General features: G+C 39.2%; 1 protein-coding gene across 1 annotated transcript in view; it reads right to left on the minus strand.

Annotated features, from left to right (window-relative positions):
• Positions 1-26,725, minus strand: part of KCNH5 (potassium voltage-gated channel subfamily H member 5) — a gene marked incomplete at both ends in the record, with an annotated part of 292,205 nt that overhangs the window by 250,100 nt on the left and 15,380 nt on the right. Inside the window, 2 exons of the mRNA XM_080914667.1 lie at positions 4,750-4,856; positions 18,728-18,851. Coding sequence (XP_080770793.1) covers positions 4,750-4,856; positions 18,728-18,851 — 231 coding nt within the window. The remainder of the gene's footprint in view (positions 1-4,749; positions 4,857-18,727; positions 18,852-26,725) is intronic.

The raw sequence follows: 26,725 nt of genomic DNA on the forward strand, positions 1-26,725 counted from the left end.
GTTCAGGGTTTGGAGAGTAGATGTGTAACAATTGCACTGAGAACTAAGAGCATCTTAGTGGTTCCCCCATGAAAACCAAGTAACAACCTCCTTCATAGCTGGATCCAAAACTGGGTCGCCTAATGCCACTGCCAATTCTGTTTGGATGCTCACGGTAATAATAGCGCTCTTAAATTACCTGCTAAACCTGGGGAATCTACCTAAGTCATGAAAGGGCTAACTCATCATTACACCAGATGAGCTGAGTCCCTCCGCAGGCTCCAGAAGCCAGAGCACTGCAGAGAGATTTATAAGATAACGTTCAGCTCTGGCCACTGGGTCTCTGTGGCTCCAACAGGTCCATAGAAGGACACAGCCCTTTCTGAGCTAATTGCAGAAGGAGAAGGAGACTTGGAGACAACCCATCATCTCCCAGCCAGGCTTCCAGGCTTCCAGGCTTCCTCCCTACTTCCTGCTCCTCCTGTGACACAGCATGTCTGGGAACTGTGAGTGATATACAGTTTTACAAATAACCACTGCCAGACCCTGCTGTGTTCATGGCCTGTGGCTGTTCCAACATGGTGAGCTAGAGGCAGTGAGGGTAATAAACAAAGAGAAAAGAGCAGTGAAAATCCTTTTCTTTTTCCAGGGCCTGCTAGAAATCTGGACAAGAAGAGCAGGTGTCACAGTCATGCCTTCCTTCCTATGGAAATAGCCACTTTTGAAATTTTGGCAGAAACGGGGCTGTCTAGAAAGCTATTTCCAAATATCAAGGTAAAATTTTTTTTGAGCTCATAAGTTCAGACTTCCCCTAGAACAAGGTGGATGTTTTCAAGAAGCTGTGAAATGCTTCTGTATTCTAGTTTTAGGGATCAGATAGACAGGGAGTCTGAGAAGGACAGACAGAAGTCCATTCTTTCCTACACTCAGAGCAAGACCTGTGTACTGGCCAGAAAAAAAGAGGTTACAAACTGAAGTGTCAACCTTGGCTGAGTAAATCAGAAACCTCAACTGCCCCATTTGCAAAATGCAGTTTACCGGAACTTGATTACGTGATAAAACTCTTGGAGGCAGGGCTGGGTAGTCTTCAGAAGATATGTGAATTTTTCTATCTAACATTTTTAAAAGTCACAAAACACTCTTTTTGTAGTTGATGTGCAAAAGCTGTTTGAGATGACCACTTACAAGATTCTAAATCTTGTACATCTGGCTAAAATACTTGTGTTCTATCCCAATGCGACCTGTCCTTCCTATTAAAGAAAACTCAAAATTAAGGACAGATGCAGAGAGCACACAGAGGAGAACAGGAGAGTTCTACAAGGCTGCAGGTCCCGTCTTCCGTCTCCTACCAACTATGTGCAGACATTCACATAGCAATATTCAGTCTATGAAATTAAGAAACCAGGAGAGCTGAACAAAAGTCACATAATCGCCAACCATAACTAACCTGAAAGAGAATGTAGAAATGTAAATTTCAAGTTCTTACTGATAAGTTTAAAAGTAAATGAACAAAACAAAAGTACTTTGGACAGACTGTGGACTTGGCTACCATGTCTGAAAATTGAGCAAATATTTGTTAATTCCGCTTGAATGTGAGGGTAAGGCATCTTCAATTATTTGCTAAACTTGGGCCATCTATCTAAGTCATCAAAAGACTAAAAATGTCTATGTGAAAATGAAAGGGGCTTGGGCATTTGAGCATCCCGTGAATCATACATAAATATCTGAGCCTGAAGGGAAGAGTGAGAGAACCCTATAGCCCTGCAGCAGGAAGGACTGATCATTCAGAACTGATTGCTCTCCCTGTGTCACACTGGCTGTGACGTCACACAGAAAGATCTCCTTGGCCTTGATTCTAAAAATGAGAGATAAAATTTTGGAAGTTTCGGTAAGTAAAACCACAGAAGAAAATGTTTGCATCACCAAATATACTTCTCTGAGGGGATGTCTATGGGAGGTGTTATTCTTTTGTGGGTCTAGTGCTAAAAAAGAAAGTCTAATTTTAACTCCACGTATTCCTTAAAGAATAAGAAATTGAAGGAAAAACTGTGCACCATGGGATCCAACATATAATGAACACAGAAACGTGTCTTGCTGACGTTAGGACATCTCCCACACTATAGTCACTACAGAGACTACACTCACCACTGAAGATGAATATGGATTTTGCTATCATTTACCATGAAAGCATGTGTGCACATATATTCACATTTTAATATACATGTTTATTGAAATAAATTCTTTTTATAGTATATTCTGATCTCAGTTTCTCTTCTCCCAACTCCTCCCAGCTTCTCCCTACCTTCATACCCACTCCAACTTCATGTCTTCTTTCTCTCTCTATTTAGAAAAAAAAAGAAAAACAAAAGAACAACAAAAAGCCAGAATTTTAAAAAGAAGAAGAAAAAGCTCAAGAAACACACACACACGACACATACATGCAAATAACCCTATAAAAAGACAAAAATCAAAAATCATAATATACAAGCAAAAGACAAATAAGAAAAAAACACCAAAAACAAAGCAATATGAGAAAAATGGTCTACAAAATTACTACTGTTTTTTTTGTGTAGGCCATCTACTGCAGGGCATGGACCCCGTTCCTAAGAGTGGTCAATATACCCACTGAGAGACCACATTGGAGAAAACAGTCCTTTGTTTGCATATAGATGTCATTTAGAGATGGCTTATTGATAAAAGACTATTAAAGGACTCTATATATCAAAAAAAGAAGAAGAAAAGGGTCATTTGGGAAAGCAGTAAAAAATAAATTAAATAAAAAACTTGATTGTTGAGGATGTGGATGTAATGATGGTGGTTGGTTGGTTGGTTGGTTGGTTGGTTGGTTGGTGAGTTAGTTGATTGGTTGGTGGTTGGTTGGTTGGTTGGTTGGTTGGTTGGATGGTTGTTTAGTTTTCCCCAAATAAGGGTTGTACCATGAGGTTCTGTGTCATGACATATTTAGCAACTGATTATGTACAACTCTAATCCTAGAGAATAATTCATAATATCAGCATATATTTATCACTTGTAACAGTTCTATCCTGAAAATAATGCCTACGCCCATCACTCTTAAACAAGAAACAGTTCAAGTCTAGCTAAAGGCTATTTGTAAAGACTGACAGCATATAACCATATATCTACCTCACTGATATTTGTGTAGCAACCATGAAAAGGGACTCCTATAACAATGTAGTTATGAACATATATTAGCACAGACACTGTAGAAAACCTACTCTGAGATTAATTTAAACATTTTAAAACAAAGCCACCATATGATGTAACAGTCCCACATCTGGGTATTTAACCAGAAGATTTGAAATCTACAAAACATACATACACATGTCCATTGCATTACAAATCACAGGAGCCAATTTATAATTTACCTGAATGTCCATCAAAATATAAACAGATAAAACAATGTATTGTACAAAGTGAATACTGTTCAGTCTTTAAAAGAATTTCTTGGGCTGGGGAGATGACTCGATGGGTAGAAATGCTTGCTAAGCAAGCACAAGAACCTACATGGAACCCACACGAAAAGCCAAGCATGGCTCAGTGTGTAAATCACCCAGCACTGGGAGAAACAGGAGAGAAGGGACAGAGACAGAAGGACAAATGGGGTCTGCAGACTAGTTACTCTATCTCAAAGGAAGAAGCTCAAGTGAAAGACCTGGCCTCCAGGAATACAGAAGAGAAGAGACAAAGACATCTCATGTCCTCCTCTGGACTCCATATTCTGTGTATCCCCTTGTGTATGTATGTGCATGCATATACAATACACAAATGTACACACATGCATGTACAATAAACACATGAACACACAATTTAGAGGAGAGATAATTAATTTATATTTACAACAACATTGAAGAAATAAAAAACCATAGTGTTAAGTACTGAGTAAAATAAGCTGGGCTCAGAAGATCAGTATAAAACGTGTGCTCATGCTAATTGGAACTAAGTCACTGAAACACATATCAGACAGGAGAGCTTCTCGGCTGTAGGGTTGGGGAAAGAGTGACAAAAAAATGATTTAAGAATGCAACACCTGTGCGAAACAAGAGGCAAGTTTCTCTGTAGGTGTGAGATGTATTGCACAGCAATGATGAATATGTTTAATAATAACGGCCAACTGCAGACACCAGAGTGGCCGAGAGAGCTGTTTCCAATATTCTTACCTCAAAAAGTAAATGTTTGAAATGTTGAGTGTTACTTGTTTGATTTAAGTCTTCATATTGCATTCCTAACTCATAGTGTCACTCTGTCCCCATTAAATATGAACAACTTTAATGTTTAAAATAACAATGTAGGACATGAGAAACGGCTTAGCAATTAAGAGCTTCTTTGCTTTTGCAGAAGACCTGACGTCAGCCCCCAGCATCAGCATGACAGCTCACAACCATCTGCGATAGAGTTCCAGGAGATCTGACACCTTCTGACCTTGACTGGCACCAAGCACACACATGGTACACATGCATACATGCAAGCAGAACATGCATCCATATAATATATTTTTCATTAAATAAAAAATAAAATTAATTTGTAAAAGTAAAATGAAATACACCGTGTTTGTTTCCATTGTTCACGAGGATCTTTTCAAGGGTAAAATCATTATTAATTTTTCAGTCTAATTTCACCAGCAACCTCTCACCCTACACCAAAAACAGTAATGAAACATTGTATCTTCTGTACCTTGTTGCCTGGCTACCATTTCCCAAGCCATAAAACTTAGAAAGATCTAGGTGTCTTATTGGTATCAAAAATACCTACGGTTTTTTTTGTACAAAAGGACTTCAAAACAGTTTGACTCGTAGTTGTCAAAAGTCTGCCTGACTTTCTCAATGGTCTTCTTGTCAGTCAGTTCTCCATACATAAAACTGGAAGAAAAAAAGCTCATTTCACTTTTGTGGCACAAATCAATCACATCCTTGTCTCTGATTGTGTATTTTATTTTGCCTTAATTGATGTCCCCCACACAACGAAGTTAAATATATAAGCCATTATTTCAACAGACCTCATTGTGTAACACTAGTTTGTGATCTGTCGCAGGATACGTAAAGACAGTAAAATGTTAAGCCATGTTTTAGTCACTGTTGCTAAAACTTCTTGCTGATTGTTAGTTTTACTTACATGGTAAAGCAGAGAGGCAGAAAGAATACTTCCTGCTTACACATAGTTTCCATATGCACTGCCATGGTAATTTCAATTACCATGATTCTATTAAACATGTTTCACATCAACAGAGAACTCAGTTACCATGGCATGTTGACTGCAACTGTGTGAAGTCAAACCACTGAGAGCCACATCGCCTTGTAAACTGGTGTGCTTTCTCCAGTTCAAAATGGTCAAGCATGATCCAAAACCATTAAATGACAGATTCTAGAATATACAATTCAGATGATGAGAATCGTGTCTCATTCTGGGCAGCAGGGAGAAAGTTCTTCCCACCCTGCTTCATCCACCATAACAATGCAAACCCCATGTCCTGCTCCTGATATTCAAACTCTATACACTCACTCTGCGTGCATCCCGTCGGTCTCTCACTCACTAGCAAATCAGCTGCTTTAGTCTGGCAGTGTGTACATTCTAGAGACCATTATTTTACTTAGTAGTGATCTCAAAATACAATAATAATGACTCTGGAAATCAGATATTTCCAAAGAGAAGTCATATGATACCTCTTTAGTTGAAAAGTAAAAGTACAAATAAAAAAGATCTATTTTAGAGTGGTCACATCCCAACCCAATGCTTTATTATAATTATTCATTGTGGTTATTATTATTGCTAAAGTCTTTCTAATTTATGGGGAAAAAAGCATTATCATGAGTTCTATGTATAGGAGAAACCAGTATGCAGTGTTTGCACTACTGCTATTTCCAGAATGTTCTGGTGATCTGGAACATATCCCATAAGGTTGGCGGGGAATTATCTTTGATAAGAGCTTCCTATCGGAAGCTTCAACCAATCCCATCATGCCCTTCAGAGTCTGTCAGTGTCGGTAACTGTGTTGGAATCTTAGTTCACACAGATGGTATATATACCACATAGTTGTGCTCCCTTTTTTCTCCTCCGGGTACATCCATGTGACCTTAATTCATAAACAATAGGAAGTAGAGACTAATCAACAAATACTAAATTCCACCCCAAACAAAGAAAAGGGTAATAATTTTAAACAGTTGAAAATAAGAGAAGTCAGAAGAGATCATAGGAATGTTGTTGTGCCAGTTGAGAGATTTGCAGACTTTCAGAGAAATTTCTATTATCAGAAACAAGGAAAATGGCTCATAAACAAGTGTGTCCCATAGGAGAATCCCTAAGCTGGTGCCTAGGGCAGGCTCATGTTTTAGATTTGGCAGAACATACAAAGTGAATGTAGGATTAAAGAGTGAGCATCTATATGCCATAAAGGCTCTCCATTGTTAATGGTAGAAGAAAGCCCACAGCAGGATGGCTGGATAGTGGCAACAGAAGTGACTATGAAGAAAGGAAAGGCTGAAGGGAGGGAAGAACAGGTACTAATCAAACAAGGGATTCACTAGAAAGAGCTGGAATGCACAGCAGATGAAATGTAGGTACCATGAGGCATGAAGTCAGACAGTTGAGTAGAAAGAAAAGAGGACCAAAGATTTCTACAACTGCCCCACTACCCAGGTCAAGACCAGTTGATACTTGGAACATTCTACCACAATGAAAACATACACAGGAGACCCTCTATCAACTTACATGGACACCCTGAATTTTTGCTTCTGGGAAATTTTGAAGCCTCACTGAGCCTTTCGGGAGGACATCCTATCACACTGCTCTAGACGGATGAGGAACTCTGGTCATCAAGATCACTCTCCCCTGCCTGGGCAGTTGCTCCATGTTACCTACCTTCCATGTGTAACTTCTACTCAGGGTGTGAGGATGGCTCCACCTACACACCATCACTAAACACTTAAGGCATGCACTCTGTACTACTACACATGCATGTTGCCCCCTATGCCATGGGATCCATGCCACACATGCCCAGGACCCTCTAGCCTGGGTTCATTGAACATGTTCCACAGAAATTAACACACAGCCCTCATATTTTACTCCTGTGCTACATGACACTAATATTGCCTGAGATGACTAGGTAAGCACTCTTCCCCCACTGCTCTGGGTACCTCTTTGGCTGCTAGGATAGCCCCACCTGACAGTCCTGCAGAGAACAACAGGCTTTATGATCCTGCCTCCTGTGAACTGCGCTCACAACCATTGATTGCTGTTGAAGAAGTTATTGGTTATTTGGAGACCATAACTGCAGTGGTCAACTTGAACCAAAGCCAGTACGGCCTAAAAAAAAAAATTTAAAAAAACTTCAAAGATGAAAATCACTTAGTAGTGGGGGCACATTTCCCATCTCTAGTATGGAGATTATCTAAGACTGGAAACTACCATACTCCTGAGATACACCACTCCTACTATGCACTCAGAGGACTCTGAACGAAACCACTGAGATACTTGCCCTTCCCTGGTCATTGCTGCACCATCCACAATAGCAGGGAGGACTGAGCCCCTAGAAATACAAATGTAAGCAGGAGGAAACAAAGTATGAAAACTGCAAGGTAACGAGATAGAGCTAAAAGTGCAATTGTTCTCAAACAAGACGCCAGGGAAAGGAAAATAGAAAAGATGTCTGAGCAGGAATTCAAAGGAAGGATTTCAAGGACGATAAATGACATGCAAGATGATTTAAATAATTCTCCGAAACAGAAAAATCAATTAATGAAATGAATAAGAATTCATCAAAAGGAACCAATTCTAAACCCTGGACATGAATAATGGAAGAAGTCAAATAAGAGCTATGAACAAGAGCTTCAACAGCAAGCTAGATCAAGCAGAAAATGTCTGAACTCAAAGACGGAGCTTTTGGAGTACCAATGTAATGCTAAAGAAATAAAAGAGAAAAACCATTAGAAAGAACAAAGAAAATTTCAAGACACGTTTAAATGAACAAATTTTCTTTACCCATTCATCTATCAATAGACATCGAGGCAAACTTCACTACTCAGCTCTTGTGAATGGTGTAGCAATGACCATGTATGGGGCTAGTGTCTTGGTGGTGGGTTCAGAGTCCTCCGGGTAATATCCAACAGTGGTGTAGTTTAGGAATACAGTGATTTTTCAGTCTTAGATAACTTCCATGTTATAGATGGAGACTGTGGCTCAGTTGGTTGAGTATGTCCCCGGAATGGATAAAGCCCTGGGTTTGCTCTCCCAGCACTCCACAGAATACAACATGGTGGCACGTGTCTGAAATCCCAGAACCAGAAAGCTGAAACATCAGAAATTCAAGGTCACCCTTGGTTACAGAGTGTGTTCAAAGCCATGTTGGGCTACATGAAACCTTATCTGAATAAGAAAATAGAAAATAAAACTGCCATAGTGACAAAAAAAGAGCTGATAACATCCTTAATTTTGGAGAGTTAAAGGCGCAAAGGAGACCCAGAAATCCCAAGAAACCCTGAATGGATTTGACTCAAACATGTCCTCATCGCTGCATTTCTCAGCCAAACTTCCAAATTCTAAAAACATAAAAGCATTTGCTCACACTTAAGGTCACCATGATTAAATATAAGGGAGATTTCTCAACAGAAAACTAATAAACTACAAGGGAATACGACAGCATATTAAATGTTAGCAGGGAAAAATTGTTAACTTCGACTATTTCACTGAGAAAAGCTATGGGAAAACAAAAGTGAGCTAAACAATGTACAAGACGAAAGTCCGAGGTGCAAACTGTGGAATCCATCGTCGCTAAAGCAGCCTTAACAAAATGATGCTCAAGGGAAGTTACACCTGAACATGAAAGAACAAGAGAACTACAGCTACCACTGGGAAAAGATGCAAAAGACTAAAACCCTCTAGATGATCAGTGACATAAAAGATAAAAAGAATTGAATCTCACCCACATGGAAAACAACAGAGATAAAGCCCAGTGCTGAGGACTACAGTGTGGCCATTTAACACCAGAAAGCAAAGAAAATGACACAAATAGTTCTATACATAACAACTAATAACCTTGGACTCAAACACATCAAAAGCCCCAAAGATAAATATTATCTGGATGAACTAAAAAGCAAGGCCCAACAATGCACTGTTTATGGGTAGAATTTACTCACTGCTTCACCATGGTAGAGACAGAGACGCAGGCCAGGATGGAGCCTGTGAAAGTTGTTCCACACCAAGCAAGCAAGAATGGCTATACTTAGGCAAGCAGACCATCAATGAAAAGTGGCAGAAAGCCAAAGAGAGGTGTTATCTGTGTGCTAAGATAATCCACTCAGTGGGTAACATGAATCTCTAACTAATGCTAGAATGCCTCATAGAGGTATTACATAACCCTGTCTCAAAAAATAAAATAAAATACAGTACCCAATGCTCCTGTTCTATCTAAAGAAAGAGGTTGCAACACAGTGGCAGTTGTGGATGTCAACATCTCAGTTCCGTCAATGGATGAAATGCAGAGCTCCCATCAGCATCTATCCAAGGAGTATCAGAGATAAACAATGAAATAGAACAAATGAACTCAACATAAAAAGGCCACATATGATGGTCTCCGAGCACTATCATAGTGAGTACAGGGGGAGACACTGAGAGCATTTCCTATAAGATCTAGATAAGATGTGCACCTCCCATAGTCCATAAAGTATGCCACATTCTTAGCCTGAGCAGTTAGACAAAAGAAACAAATATGATATCTAGACAAAAAGAAGGTCAGATTATTTTGTTTGGAAAGCATAATTAAAGACCCCATCAGAAGATCGCCAGGTCTGGTAGCCAAATTTGGTAGTTTCAGGATACAAACCTGATATAGACACATGAGTATTTTTATGCACTATAATGAACTTGCTGAGAAAGGAATCATAAAGCAAGCTCATTTGTAATAGCTACTGAAAATATCAAATACCTAGGAGCAAGTTAATCTCAGGGAACAAATGACCTCGACAATGGAAACTGCAAAAGGCTGATGAATAACTGTTGGAAGATTCACCCACTCAGATGGAAAGGTCTCACGTGTGTGGATTAAAGCAATGAATCCCGCCAGAATGTCCAAGAGATTCTAAAAAATACAGAACCTTCCTAGAGGTTCTATCACAATTCCGTCATTCTTCACAGATACAAACGTTTCCTCCAGCTCATAAGAAAGCACACAATACCCCAAGAGTTAAAAGTATCTTGAGAAGAAAAATAAAATCAAAAGCCAGAGTCAATTACAATGAGAAGTTGTAATATACATGACAGAGCAGCAGTAGCCACAATACAGGTACCACATAAATTCTGACACGAAGACCAGGGGAGTAGAGACTTCAGAAGTAAACTCATATATCTACACCCAAGGGAGCTAGCGCGCGCGCGCACACACACACACACACACACACACACATACATTCACAAACACACACACTCACTCACACACACACACACACACACACACATACCACATGTATACAATCACTCACTCACTGAGGCACATGCACACATACTCACTCATGCACGTATGCACACACATGTGCAATATTCACTTATACACATGCACACACAGACATAAATACTTACACAATCACACAATCACTCCCTGAGGCATATGCACACATGCTCACTCATGCGCACACACACACACACACACACACACACACACACACACACAAATACATTACAGAGCATACCCAATAAACAAACCTGGGGAACCTGAATATCCATGTACAGAAGAACAAAACGTCATTTCTTTCTCTCAGCCTATGCCCAAATCAACAGGAAAGAGTATTAAGGCACTGAGTTTGAGGCCTGAAACTATGAAACAACTAGAAGACAGAGCAGAAACACTTGAAGACCTTGACACAGGCCATGGCCAGGATGAGGGTCCGTAAAGCACGGGCAGCAATAGAACAGAAGAAGAGCCTGTAAGCCGACAGTGACGAGAGCAATAGAATCTGAGCCGCTTTCCTCTGACAAGAGATTACATTCAGAATACATAAAGAATTTCAAATGCTCAACCAAACATCGAATCTCATTGGAAATGAGCAAATTACCTGAATTTGTTTTTCAAAGAAATACAAATGGTTCTACAGCTAGGTAAAGATAAAATGGGAGTTCAATGCCACTAGCTAACAGAAATTAAAATATAACCATGAAGAGATATCCTTTCACCCTAATCACAGTTAATAAATAATATAATAAATAATATATGTAAGACTATTTCTGTTCAAGGTTGCCCAAATCATGCTGACATATGGACAATTCTACACTGCTATGTGGACAGGGCGTGTTTGTGTGCTCACTTATGCTACTTGCAGATGCTGATGATTTTGTTGCAATTTTGCAAGCCCTGACTTTGAGTGACCAAAACACAATGCAGTCAGCTAATGGTTAGTGGAATTTAAAGGAACTCACACCTTGGAAGCAGCAGTTACCCTATCTAGCTTCTGCTCTCACACAGAATGCTAAGCTGCCTTTCAGGAATTACAACTGACTTCCGTTTTATTTCATTGGAAGGAAAATGGGACTGGTCTCACAGCAGTGAGCCATCTCTCCTGTGGTACCGGGAGCCCATGATACACCAGCGGATCACTGCACTTAGTCAATTGCAAAACTATATTTGAGGAGTGAGTCTTCAGACCTCTCCTCTCTGATCAAAATGATAATAGAGATAACAGTTCAGGGGTAAAGACTAAAAGGCTAATGCACATGGAATCATGAATTGTAACTGGTCATGTGACTCCTGGAACACAACAGGACTGGTTCTTGTGAGTAGAGATCTAAGGATACACACAGATCAGCTCTCCTTCCTTGGTTTCCCACATTCAAAGATGCAAATCGGGTCATGCTTGCTAAAAGATGGAGTCTCTGTAGCTTACAGGGAGACACGCAGTGTTCTGTGACTTCCTCTCATGTGAACCTCCTAGCACAGCCTGCTCCTGTATAACATCTGAACTCAGCGATAAGATTTGAACTTTGAATGGAGGGGATAAGTTCTCTTCAAAACTAGCCCAGGCTTGGCTAGGCTTGCCTAGCCATCTGCTTATCTTCCATTTATATATGTCCAAGGACATCTTTGAGAAATGTGTCTTTGGCACATAGCAAGATTTCTTTATTCTTGCATTCTGTCTTCTCTTCTGGAAATCTCGTAAACAGTCCTTGTTATATTTAACAACCAAGACAACGGTAAGGTTGATAGACTTCCAACAGAAGGGGGAAAAAATCCTTGTAACTCTAAATAAATAAATAACCTAATCATGAGCTCCATTAACATATCTTGCTTTGCCATTGGCTAGCAATGGCTCTAGACAAAGGCATCACAAGCATGTAGACATTACTTATAAGGGCAACATGTGCAGACCAATTCACATCCCAACGTGCTTCACCAAAGAACCAGCGCACAGTGAGTTATGCTGTCGCTAAGCATGGGGTTCAGCTTGGGAATAGTTGCAACTGCAGAGTCCTTAGACAGATGAAAGGTGGAGCATAAACTGAGATGTGTAGTCAAAGAAGAAAACAAAAGAGCCCTGAGAGAGAGCTAAGTTGGTAAGCCGAAAACTCAAACAAAACCATCATCTTTGGAATCTGAAAGAAGTAGTTTAAAAAAAATCCGAAGGCATTGCTTTATACAGTAGATCCTAAAAAAAGGGTTTTTACAACCCATTTATTTATGCTGACTTAAAGGAATTTAGACGGGGTCATAAATGTTAGATCCATGGCAGGTAATCAAGGGAGATTAGATTAGTACCAGGTACCCTTTAAGGAGTTCCATGGTGCTGAGGTGCCTCTTCCCTCCTACAGTTTTCCTCCATGGTCCCTTGAGAAACAGAGGCATCAGCCAAATGGAACCCAATGACCTCCACCCATCATGTCTGCTGCACTCTTGTGTGGAAAAAACAGCCAGTAGAATCTCATAGTCTACTTCTTAACATTTCTGCTTTGCTGTCCAATTTGATGAGCTGGGTAAGGATTGGGAATGACTTTCCAATGGATGGCAGTAGTTTTGAAAGCATCTGTCTGCTCCTCAAGCCCCCCTGACTAGCCTACATAATTGCCCTTCAGCCCCATCATCTCAGAAACACAAGCAGAGCAGATTTCTCCAAAGTTTTAGGCTAATGGGAAAATGAGGCTGCAGTGGTCCCCACATAAGCCCTGACAACAGGTTTTGAATGCCAGAACTTCTTCCCCTAGAAGCTACCATCCTTTGAACAGCCAATAATTTCTGTGTCTACCAACATACAGCAAACAATCTGGTGCTTAGAAACTCACTTACTAAATTATAAAACAAAATGAGTTGAAAATTCTTTGGAATCCTGATATGTCATACAATTTTTTTTCTCATTTTACTCTGATGAAAACAAAAATAAGAGAGTGCTGTGTGTTAGGGCACAGCAAGGAAGCAGAAAGCAGAAGCCTCAGCTATGGAAGGGACTATGAAATCCTGAAGGCCTTAGGAATGGACATATCAAATGCAACTCCATCTCTAGAATCAAATGAGTGGTGAAGGCATGCACAGAACACAGCGTGCACATCCCAAGGACGCAGGACACACTGTGTGCATCTGAGGTAAGCTTCGGAAGAAGTTGAGCTCGAGGGAAGAATGAATGGAAAGCTTTGTACAAATAAAAACGTTGCAATGGCGGTGCTGTGAGGAACTGAGAGCTGTGTTTAATTTGATTCAGTCCAGTGCAGGAGAAGTTGGACAAAAGAAATAAATCTCAGTCTCTTGATATCAGAAAAGCACAATTTTACATTTTTTAAATATTTTTCCTGTAGAGCAATTTACATTTGAATGTTTTAAAATTATAATGGTCCAGAATTTCTCTCATCATCGCCCTAATCCTACTGACTTCAATTCAAATAATCAAATAATACACACCATGTATATCACATACTATTGCTTTTCTCTGTTACATAGTGTCATAGTGAGACTCACTGAGCTGTGAGTCACTGATTTCTTATTTTCATACATTTGAATAAAAATAGTCATTAAAATCAGTAAAAACATGTTTAGATCCTACATATTAAACTGTTTTTGCTGATGGCCTCAAGACCTACTATCTTGACTAATTGAATCTTTGGAAAGAAATTTTATGTCATCTTCCTTTCCAGATTTAGTGGCACTTTTTTATTATTAATTCTTTGTTTGCATTGAACATAGAGGTGGTGGAAAGGAGAGTAATGGAATACTTGTAACCTAAAAGCATGAGGGAGAACTGTCTGAGGAAGAGGACCAGCGAGGAGGAGCTGGGAAGGTGAGGGAGGACAGTGGAGGAGGAAGATAAAGAAGAAAAATGAGGCTGGGAATGGAGCAGAGACTGAGGGAATTGCCAACCAATAATCAGCCCAACTTAAGACCCATCCCATAGGCAAGCACCAAGCAGTCTAACATATCTATTCTCCACCCAGCAGCTGACTCCGACAGATGCAGACACCTACAGCCAAATAGTAGATGGAGCTTGTGGACTTTTATGGAAGAACAGGAAAAAGGATTGCAGGCCCCAAAATGATAGGCACTCTACTGGAAGACCAACAAGAGTCAACTAACCTGGACCCTTTGGAGCTCTCAGAGTCTGAACCACCAACCAAAGAGCACATATAGGATAGACCTAGGTCTCCTTTCATATATGTAGCAGATGTGCAGCGTGGTCGTCATGTGGGTCCCAAACAACTGGCATGGGAACTATCCCAAAAGCTGTTGTCTGCTCATGAGCTATGTTCTTCTACCTGTGCTGCCTTGTCTGGATGAGCCTAGCCTCCCAGAAACTTGATGTGCCAGGGGGAGATATTTGGGGAGGGGGGGCACCTACTCATAGGAGAAGGGGAGGGGGGATGCAGTGGAGGATTGTGAGAGGAGATGAGTGGGAGGGGCAGTGAGCAGGATTTAAAGTGATTAAGTAAAAATAAATAAAGTACAGTGACATATTTTTGTGAAAATGCCATAATGAACCCCATTCCTTTGTATGCTAACTTTAAAGATTAGTAAAAAGAATTGCACAGATGCAAAAATCAGTAAAATTGTTTGATTTCTTTTCAAAGCCCTTTGCTGTGGGAAGTGACTGATCAGCATATTCAATTCAATGATTCTGGAATCATTGCCGATAATGTATAACCTTTAATACCAACTTTACGTTTCTAGATTTGGGTGTAATTCTCTCCTCCCCTTCCTCTTTCTCCTTGCATCACATGTCCAAAAGATTTTATAAAAATACTCAAGAAATAAGGAGAAAAATCTGCATGTCATAAAAAATTAAGCTCACAGCACAGATCCTATTATATACATATACATATACGTATACATATATATATATATGGCTTGGTTGGTTATAGTCTCATTTCCTATACAAATTCTGAAATTTCTTATTTGCTTTGTTCACTGTTGTGCTCTCAATATATGTGGTTTAGGAAGTTAGGGCTTTGTGACAATAGTTTAAACAAATTTCCTACAGTTCAATATTCTGATTGTTTCTTGGTCTTCAGGCTTCTAAATAACGGTACAGCCAACACAATATGGATAAAGTTTTTGTTTGTTGTTTGTTTGTTTGTTATTTAGAGAGGAAAGAGAAAGTTTAAAATGGAATAGTATTTACACAATCTGCTTCTAATGAAAGCTGTCAGGGCTGGGGTATTGTCCATTCATCAGCTACTCTGAAAGTGTGTCTCGCAGAGATGCAGAAGACTTGAGGGAAGACATGCGCACCTCGTCTCACAATAGAAAAGTCCAAATTGTCCTAAATGTCCTGGAATGCTTTAACACTTGGAATGACATGCCATAAATAAAAGCATGCTTTTCAGGAGCATAGGAGACCTACATTACAATTTACTGCAAAGGTAAACAATATGATCTAACAAAGACATATAAATAAGCACTCCTGTATTTTATATAGTGCTTTCAAAATTGAGTGGGGGCTGGTGAGATGGCTCAGTGAGGATGGTGACATGTTGCTGACTACCTGAGTTCAATTCCTGGAGCTTACATGGTGGATGGAGAGAGCCAACTGGCACAGGTTGTACCTCATCATCGATAATCATTCCACGACACGGGGCACATACACACAATAATTGGATAAGCAGATAGATAGATATACAGACAGCTAGGCAAGCAGACTGATTGATGGATGGATGAATTAATAAATGATACAAAACAAATTAAAAATGTTTAAAGTACATATGATAGAATTTCTATTTTCAAGATACTTATCCTGGTACTAGTGACATGAAGGAAAAGGTAACTCTTTAGAACAAAAAAAAAATGTATAAGTATATGCACAAGCATTTTTATGCATTTATCCATAGAAATAAAACTGTTACCAAATAAAACATCATGAGATAGAACAAACATATGGGACACAAGAAGGAAGGAAATTTTCAAAAGATACCCAGATAGCACTAGACATGGCTGTTCACACTTTTAATTCTAGCACAGGAGAGTCAGAGGCAAGTGAATCCCAGTGTTTGAGGCCATCCTGGTCTACAGAGTGAATTCCAGTGCAGTCGGGGCTAGTGAAACCCTCTCTCTAAAACCTGCAGAGGTGAAGAGGGGAGCCCAGGGAGAAGAAAGATTCAGATTGCAATAGCCAATCTTCTCAAAAACAACAAAGCAATAGGAATAAGCCCTCCAGCAAGAGCTGGTGAGATGATTTAATGAGTAAGAATACCAAGAACCTCAGTTCAAATTCCGAGCTCTCGTATAAGTGTTAGGTATAGGAGCCCACATCTGTAACCCCATTGTTGAAGGACAAAAACAAGTAGAGCCCAGAGGCTCACTAGCCAGATGACCTAATTCAAACAGTAAGCTTTTAGTTCAGTGAAAGACCTTGCTACAAGGAAGGAAGGAAAGAAGGAAGGAAGGAAGGAAGGAAGGAAGGAAGGAAGAGGGGATGAAGAGCAATAAAGGAAGACACAGGATGCTCTCCCCTGGCCTCCACATGCATAAGCACAGCCATTCACCTCAACATATACTTATACATATCACACACATACACATACACACACACACACACACACACACACACACACATACATAATACATGCACACATAATACATGCATACACAATTATGGTTAGTTCATTTAAAACCAACACGATAACATGATACACACATGAGCTATCTGGAGTCAGAGAAAGGACAAGCACATATTGCTTGAGGAAATCATAGATCTCATTAGGTGCAAAATAACATCACACACACACACACACACACACACACACACACACACACACACACACGCACAAGATTCCAACCATCTAAGAAGAAGAAATGGGGGAGCATCTATGTTCTGTTGGGTTCATTATAGTACCTGTCCCACAAAATAAGGTTGACCAGAAAGTTTTCCTTTTTCCTAACTCTTCTGAAGACATATGGAAACAATGTCACACAAGACAAATCTTGCCACCTTTCACAGCACCGAACACACCCTTAGTGGTCTGGGGGAGGTGGTTTTGTTTTTTGATTTATTTTTTTAGCACAAAGATCATATGTGTACCCATGTTTTAAAAATATCAGTACTGCCAAAGATGTGGCCCATCCACAGGCCACAGTTTTTTTTTCCCTCATTTATTCTTTATAGTTTATTCTTTGGAGTGTAGATAAAATGTAGGGCTAACCTCAGTAGAGAAAACTGAGGGTGTCTGATGCAGGAACATTGAGAAAGTGTGAACAGATTGTTTCTCAAGCCCTGATAAATATGAAAATCATCTAAGCTTCTGGTTTAACTTGCTAATGACTGGCCCTGCACACCCATTGTGGCCAAATGTGATTCGGTTGGTTTAAGGGTGCTCGAATTTGTCTTGGAAAGGTTATTCTGTAGTGTCAGTTTTAGACTTCATAAAGATGCACATCCTTCACATATATACCTCATGTACATGCAATAACACACACACACACACACACACACACATACACACACACAGCGTCTCAATATAAATGGGTAGGAAACAAAATCCAGAAATCTAATTCTCCAGGCAAGTCCCTTAGACCCCCTGTTTTCTTAGAACTTAAGCCAGAAAGAAAAGTCCAGATCCTTTTCAGTTCCAAAATAATTTGACTCCAACACTTAGTTAAGTGAGAAATTTAAAGAAAAACTAAAGTGTCGGCATGGGGGGGGGGTCCCATCTGTCCTTACTAAAATATGGTGAAAAGGTTTTAGATCTAAGTTAGTTCCTTATGTATAGTTTTCTTTCTCTGTTTGTTTTCTGATCCCCTTTTATCACAATTCTTCATAAACTTGTAGATATGACCTATTTTTAAAGTTTCATAACTAATACAATATCAAATTCTGTTTTACGTAAGAACAAAACCAACAGCTGGGATGTCTATGTGAACGCTATAATGGCATGTGACCGGCTCACTGTAATTGGTAGGATTCATTTCTGTGCCTTTACATTCTTGTAAACTCTGTTTTCTATTTGTTAGGGACTATTTTAATTGCTCCAGAGGTATCAGTGGCATCCGTGGCTCCCTAATACTGACTACTCCAGGATCTGTGCGACTCCCTGGTTCATTATAGGTGATGAAAAGCTTTTAATGAGTGAAGCAATTCACATATAAGCAAAAGCCCTCCTTTGCAAAAGTTATCAGAATCAGCTCCTAAAATCCATATTTGCTGTTCACAATTAAGTCTTTTGTAAACTTTCTTTACATAATTTTCATTCAGTCATGAGGATAAGTAAACAAAAATTTCTCTCCACTCTCAGAATTTTGTTCCTACTTGAAAAATTTTTCAACGTTGTTCAATCCACTTACCTGCAAGTGCTGCTTTTCTGCATGACGTCAGCTCGATGATATCCAGAGAGTTTACAAAAACCGTCATTACTATAAACTACAGGCCAGTCCACAATTTGGGCGTTTCCCAGTAAGAAACTTGATTCTAGAGAAAAAAGAGAGAATTGGTTAGCTTTAGTGAACAACCTTTGTCTTTGTCTTTCAAGAGATCAAAAGCGGAAATGTTTTAAGATGAACAGATGCAATAGCTGTATATTGTAAGCCACTGCTATAATCCACTAAACATGATGGCCAATGACATCTGCACAACCCAAAATTCCAACGGAACACAACGGATATGGCACCTCTTTACAGTCAAGTGCCTAATGGAAGAAGAGTGGGCTTTTTAGTCAGTATAGTGATGTCTAAACATGTCTTCATCTATTAGATAGGCTGGAGTCTCTTTTCAACAAATTAAAGATATTGATGTTATAACAGAGGTAAACTAAGTATGTTCCTCCAAAAATGCTATTAATATAAATGAGATGTGATGGGACAAATTTTTTGTTCGTTAAATTACTTGATCTTGAAAAATCTAATCTAAGAAAAGAATTAAAGAGTCCTCTTTGGAATTAAAAGTCATTCAAAATCTATCAAATATCAAAAGGTATCAAAATCCATCACTTCTACAGGAGATATAGAGCCTTGCAAATATATGTAGTTAATATATATGTAGTTCATATATATGTAGTTCATATATATGTAGTTAATATATATGTAGTTCATATATATGTAGTTCATATATATGTAGTTCATATATATGTAGTTCATATATATGTAGTTCATATATATGTAGTTCATATATATGTAGTTCATATATATGTAGTTCATATATATGTAGTTCATATATATGTAGTTCATATATATGTAGTTCATATATATGTAGTTCATATATATGTAGTTCATATATATGTAGTTCATATATATGTAGTTCATATATATGTATTCATATATATATTTGAGTATTATCTGTGGTTGAAAAAGCAACAGTTGTAGGCTGCAACTTTAACAAATAATAATAACATATAAATGAAAATCATTTTAAATAAACATCTTTGAAATAAACTTTAAAAGTAGAAAAGAATAGTCTACTTTTAAAATCTACTATGAAATAATCTCCTTTGGGCTCCTCTTCAAGTAGAATCTAAAAATAGAAATTAAATTGTAAGTGACAGGCTTGAAATCCTGACTCAGAATTGGTCCCCCCCCCCCCAAACAGCAATGCAATTCAACAATTAGTGGTAGTTGCTATGTGAAAGGTAGACCTCTGAGTCAGATATTGGAGTGGAAAAAAAGCTAAAAGAACATACTCTGTGTTCTTCTTATCAAGTTTACATATTAAGAATGTTAGTAAAGCAACTATCAAAATGATCTAGAGAATAGATAATAATTTGAGCCCAGGATGATGTATAAAAAAATGCCTTTTGGGGGCAATAATGACCAAAAATGGGTAGAAACTGAAGAAAGACAAATCCCTTAGAAAACAGGGACTTTTCTATCTGTCTACCCTGAGAAGACTCTCAGTGGGGACAGTTGATGGAATGATGAAGCCAAGTCACATAAGGCTAAGGGGCCAAAGGTCCTAGATCTCATAAGAGAAGTGAAAGTCATAAATAAAGTAAAGACAGAAGAAATACACAAGAAGGAATTAGCAGTCTTGAGGAAGACAAAAGTGTATCATATAAAATTCATATATCAATCAGCATAAAAGTAAGTGTTGATGAATTGATGCAAAATAACCCCCAAGAACACTGTTGAGAAAATAAAATGGAAACCTACATTCTGGGAGAAAATATTCATAATATAGGTACACAAAGTTAGCCCAGGATATATAAAGAATTATTGTAAAATGCTGGGGATATCATTTGAACGGATGTCTCAAGGTATGGCACAGCCAATAGTGTATGGTCTCACTCACAAGACGTGAAGACAGAACAAACTAATAGCACAGTGACAGCCTACCACTCATCCACCAGAGTAGTTGCAAAGGCTAATACTACCTTCCTGGTAAGGAAATGGGACCACTGGACCTAGATATAAATATGCTATAAAAATACGAAATGCTGTGAGCAGTTTCAAGTATAATTTCTTGTAAAGTTAAATATATATATCTCTAACCCAAACAGTCCATCTTACTCGTCCACTCAAGTGAAATGAAAACTCACATGAACAAAAGGTCCATTTAAAAAAAGAAAAGAGAACAGTTCAAGTCAAAGCCCTGGGAACAATGCCGATCAAGAGAATGGATTTTATTGTTTTTAAATAGATCTTTTTTTATTTATTTACATTTACATGTTATCCCCTTTCCCAATTTCCCCACTGCAAACCTCCTAGCCCCTCCCCCCTTACCCTGCTTCTGTGAGGGTGCCCCCACACTCCTGCCTCACCACCCTAGCATTCCTCAAGAGAATGGATTAGCTTCAGTGGCAGTGGCACACGGGTCACACAGCAGTTTCCTTTACACTGGAGTTGTGACGGAGCTTAAAGTGATGGCTCTGCTAATTACCCATGACAATGATTTCTGAAAGGAATGAAGAAACGACAGGAAGGAGAAAAAAATAACAATAACTTTTTGGGGTCAGCCACATCTGGTGTCAGTGAGAGAGGATGTGCCAAATCCTGCTAAGACTTGATGCACCAGGATGGGGGATATAGGGAGGTTGCCACTTCAGAGCCAAAGGTACAGAGGAAGTCTGCAGTGGGGGACTGGGAGGAGCAACATTTGAGATGTTAAGAAATAAATAAGTAACAACAACAACAACAATAACAACTTCCTGGGAGCTGTCAGTGCTCACTGTCTTGAAGTGCGCGTGTGTACATTTGTCCGCTCTCATACATTCAAGAACCCTTAACTGCACATAAGCTTAGAAAACACAAAGGAATAATACTCCTCTCCCTCTGGTGCATGTTTAAAAAAAAAAACTGGCATTTGAGTTAAGTCCTCATTATGAGAATAGTTAACAGTATCCCTCGGAGAACGCAGCTAGCCTGATGAGGAAGATTAGCTGTTTCCTGCAAAGATGAGTCAGAAAGCATAAATTCCTCTTGAAGTGCATGGCGTTTTCATTTCTACATGGCATCGATTATAATTGTCAAAGGCGATTTTGTTTTCTCTATTAGTCCAGGTTAGGTTGCCCTGTCTAATCTATAAGTCATACCCACAGTGACTGAAAGCCATGGTAGGCCATGTGGCTGCAAAGTCTTCATTCTTCCTGATTTTCAGTCTATTCAACCAACATCAACTCCTCTTCTTGAAACCCCATGTCTCTTCGTGCAGCTCAGGAAGGCCAGATCTCTTACGCAATCAGATCTCAATTCCAGCCCTAGACTTGTAAGCAGCCCTCCCTCTGATATAAGCATATTGACCCTTAATCCCAAAGGTCACACTGTTAGGTTTAGGTTAAATTTCCTTTTCAACTCCAAAGTCGGCTCTTACTTTTCCTGCACCCCTTTGCCTATCAAACACTCAAGGAGACCTTAGCTCTGCTTCCTCTATACCACATTCAGTGAGGACCACATGCATTTATTTCCACACTCACTCACACACACACACACACACACACACACACACACACACATCCTCTACTTGTACACAATATACAAGAGGCTGAACAAAATGTATCATATATGTATAATGGAATAATGTACATTCTTCAAAATTAGGGAACCCTGTCATTGGCAACATGAGTGAGCTCTGAAGACTTTACTTTAAGTAAAATAAGCCAACGACAAATACTGCATTTGTCTCTGCATTTACATATTACATAGGTACATATAAAGTACAAAATTGAAACACACAAAACTGAGAGAAAAAATGGCGCTAAGTTACCAGGGACTAAAGGGTAGGGGAATAGATGTAGTCAAAGGACATAAAACTAGTTAGCAATTGTAAGTTTGAGAGAACTACAGTTTCCATGACAACTATAGTTACAGCAATATATTGTATATTTGAAAGTCACCAAGGGAGTAGATTTTATTCTTGATAACAAAAAAAATATGTGATGTAGTACATGTGTTACGTAACTCGATCTAGCTTCTCTACAATGCACTCATATACTAAAACCCCATATTATTTACCATATAAAGATACAAAATGTATATTTTCAATTGCTAATTTAAAACTTTTTAAATTTGCAATATAATATATTACTTATTGATTGAAAGAATTCCCAATGCTCTGGCAACAGGGACCCATGTGCTTTTTAAAAAGTGAAAGAAATGTTGAAACCCTAACATGCTTCCTTAGCTGGGTGTTTTTTTGTTTATTTGTTTGTTTTTTTTTTGGTTTTGGTTTGGTTTTTTGTTTGTTTGTTTTTTTCCTCTCAGAAACCACTTAGAAAGCAGCTTTACATAAATGGGAGTTCACCAAAAGCAATGCACATGAAGTGCATAACCCCCAAATTTCCTAAACAATACTTACTGCATGTCATGTGCTATTTTATAATCTGTTTCAGTTTTCAATTGTGTTAAATTTCACTGAATCGCTGGAAAGTCTGTCTTAAGCGACCCTCCAAAGGCTTTGCAGACCTCTCTATATCATGAAGATTCTTGCTTCAAATCATCTGTTGGGTTTAAAACCAGAACTCTGCTTGTTCTTTCTTGGCTCTGCCACGTCTTCCTCCTATAGCTCAACTGCTTCCCCTGCTTTTCAACAGGACCATCTTGAAGACTACAGCTCGGCAGGGCAGCCATCACTACCCACCAGTATGTCCATGTGAGGACAAAGCAGTCAACAAAAGCAGGAGCCCCCACTCCATAATGCATTGTTCTGAATCTGCAGCCCTCATATCTAACCCAGGCAGTATCCTTGTCACCATCTTCCTGATTCACCATCCACATGTCAGAGGTTCACAGAGCCCAGGTGCTCAGGGGTCTTAAGGCAGAATCCAAAAGGCACGTTCTCCAAATTCGAACTCCTGGCTGAGGTATGTGCATACTCAAACTCTTTCTGGGGGAAGCCAGGTCTCTTTTATGCTTTAGATGAAAAAGCAGATTTCAGATGAAAGAGACAATCAAAAGAAACCCCAGCAGGGAGGGCCCACTCCTCTTAGTGATTTGGAGGCAGAGTTTTCCATGGAAAAGAAAATGGAAGTTCCAACCAAAAATGGGCAACAGACAGTGTGCATTGTTTCAAATCCATTTTAAAAATATACTGAGTTATACTGAATAATGCTGGATGGGGGGGTTAGATATTTCCAGGGTATACACTAGTGTTTGCTTGCACAACCAGTGAGAAGTAATAACTCAGAACTTTAAAAGTTGTTGTAAGCTTGGAAAATAGTCTGGGAGATGTGTCTTTGCCTTTGTGCTTCAAACTTGAGACTAGCCATTTAGACTCTGAGAGTAAAGTACTTAAACCACGCCATTCCTTGTCCCTCCTGCTGGGTCTTAATGATATGATTCTGGCCTTATGAAAGACAACTGTAAGAATTCTTACTCCCATTTCTGGATATTTTATTAAAAGAAACATAATTGAACAAATTTGCCATATTGCTCATATAAGAAGTCATCATCTGGTAAAATGTTCACAACAATGTGAGTCCCATTGATCATCCCGTTTGCCGTGTCCAGATTGAGTGTCAACATTACTGAGAGTAATACAGAAAGCCTGGAGATTTCAATTAAAGTATCAGTTTCTACATCTACAAATTAGCAATAGTTATAAGCACCCCTCTGGGTAATTATGGAGACTAATAATGAGTAATATAAGCAAAATCTTCATAAACTATTAGAGCAAAAGTATCTTCATAAAATATTATAGTGTGCTATTGGCAAGATTTTTTCCAACTGTGCCGTAAGTGCAGAGACAGCTAGCAGTGTGCTTAGTGGGTGTGTGTGAGCACCCATGTGTAACTGTGCCATAAGTGCAGAGACAGCTAGCAGTGTGTTTAGTGGGTGTGTGTGAGCACCCATGTGTACATGCACAGAACAACTACAACAGAAGACACCTCTTCCTATTGGGCCTACAAACTGAAACCCGTACATTTATATCAGGCCGACGTCAATTACAAGTAAACAGAAAGTGAGAAATAAAACACAGCTAAGCTAGACATAAGCTGCTGAGCCAATTTTATAAACCTGCATATGTAGTAGACAAAGTACTGTGTGTATATACACTACGCTCATATTACTGTCTCCATGAAGTCATATATTTCTTGTTTCAACAGATGAGAAATGTTATGCCATTAACAGGTATTAAGAACAACAGTAGCTTTAATTAAAATTACTTCCCAGAAGTTTTTAATATCTTTCAGCTGTAAAGCAGAGCGGGTGCAGGAAATGTGATTATAAAGGACTAGCTCACTGAAAAGAAGACAAGTTAGGATCTGGAAGGTGGGATTATACTAGAAGGTCAGTAGCATGATATGGTTTAGAAAATTTCCCAGAATTCTAAGTGGCCATTTCTGTCCTCCTTGTCTTTAGCACTGGCATCGTCAGCAGCAGCAGCAGCAGGAGCAGCAGCTGCCACCACAGCCACTGCTGCCACTGGTCTTGACAGGACATCTAGTTCTAGCTTGTCCTCACTTTCACAGCACTCACAGCCATGGATTCCAGATTACTGACCTTCCTTTAACACCCAGGCTACTCCAGCTCTTCAAGATGTTCACAAACATGTCACTTCCAGGGGCTCAACTAGACAAATATGGTCCTATGAGTGCCTATGAGTCAAGTATGATTGCCCACCAGGGAACTGAGGTATCAGAAGCTACAATTCTGTGCATCAGCAGGTGCTTAGATAGATTTCTACAATGGCTTGGGGCTTGAAAGTACAACCTGGCTTCATCCGAAGATAGATGTGAAACAAAACAACTTCCCTCAAGCATTTAGAAACTTAAAATCCAAATACTTGATTCAAAATGATTTCTTGGGGCTATGAGAAATTTGAAAAACTATGGAAAGAAAAGGAGAGAAAAAAAGGTTGCATGCTTACCAGAGGCTGAGAAAAGGAGATGGGAGGGCAAAAGAGCACACAGGTGTGCACGGGCACTATAGATTCCTATGCTTTGTTGCAGGATGACTGTTGCTCTTAAATTTAGTAAAAGAAGAATTTTGATGTTCTTATCCGAAAGACAAGACACATATTTGATGTGATGGATAGTCATTGGACTGATTTGATCATCCTACAATGCATACATGCATCAAGACATCATATTGGCCACATGAATACATACACATAATTTATCAGTTAAAGGCAAGTCTAAGAACTGTAATACTGTAATTTTCTTTTAAGATGGTGACCACGGTTTCTCAGTCCTGAGTTCAAATTAGGAGCATACAAGTTGCTCATTCTAGATCTCATGTCCCAAGGTTTCTGGTTTAGTTCATAAGGAAAGGAGCTTCCAAACATTGGCATTTATTTTTAAATCTTCTCAAGTGGTTCCAATGTGCAGCCAAGATGGAGCTACACTCATCTAGCGTAGTAATTCCTAAGTGCTGGCAACCACAATAGGATCTTGATCAAAAGTGTCAAAAGTAAAAATTGTTAGATTCTAATGTCGATGCACTGAACTGATTTCCTCAGGGCAGAATGCATATAAACACACACACACAGAGACACACACACACACACACACACACCAAAAAATAAGTCTCCTGCTCAACAAAGTTTGGGACACTTTTATCTGAGCCTTTACTTCCAAGAAGCCTGCACCAGAATCACCTTTTAGTAGCAACACAGCATCTGGGACCCACCCTAGACCTGTGGTTTGCAAAGAACCTAGGATGTTTTCTAAGAGTAATGTTGTGTCTGTCTTGCATACCTTCTCCTTCCCTTCCTACAGATGGAAAAGCAGGCCAGAAAAGTTATAGAGCTCAGATGGTGAACACAGGCAAAAGGAGTATCGGAAAAGGACAGAAGTGGGCTTTGCTGGCTGCAACTCTCTGTTCTATCCTTGCTTCTTGACTGTATTGGGCTCTCACTTTGTTTGGCATCATTTTAGCATAAAGAAGCATTTCTTTACAGAATGACTTCTTTAGAAG

Source organism: Micromys minutus (assembly GCF_963924665.1).
Source record: "Micromys minutus genome assembly, chromosome: 1".
Classification (NCBI taxonomy): domain Eukaryota; kingdom Metazoa; phylum Chordata; class Mammalia; order Rodentia; family Muridae; genus Micromys; species Micromys minutus.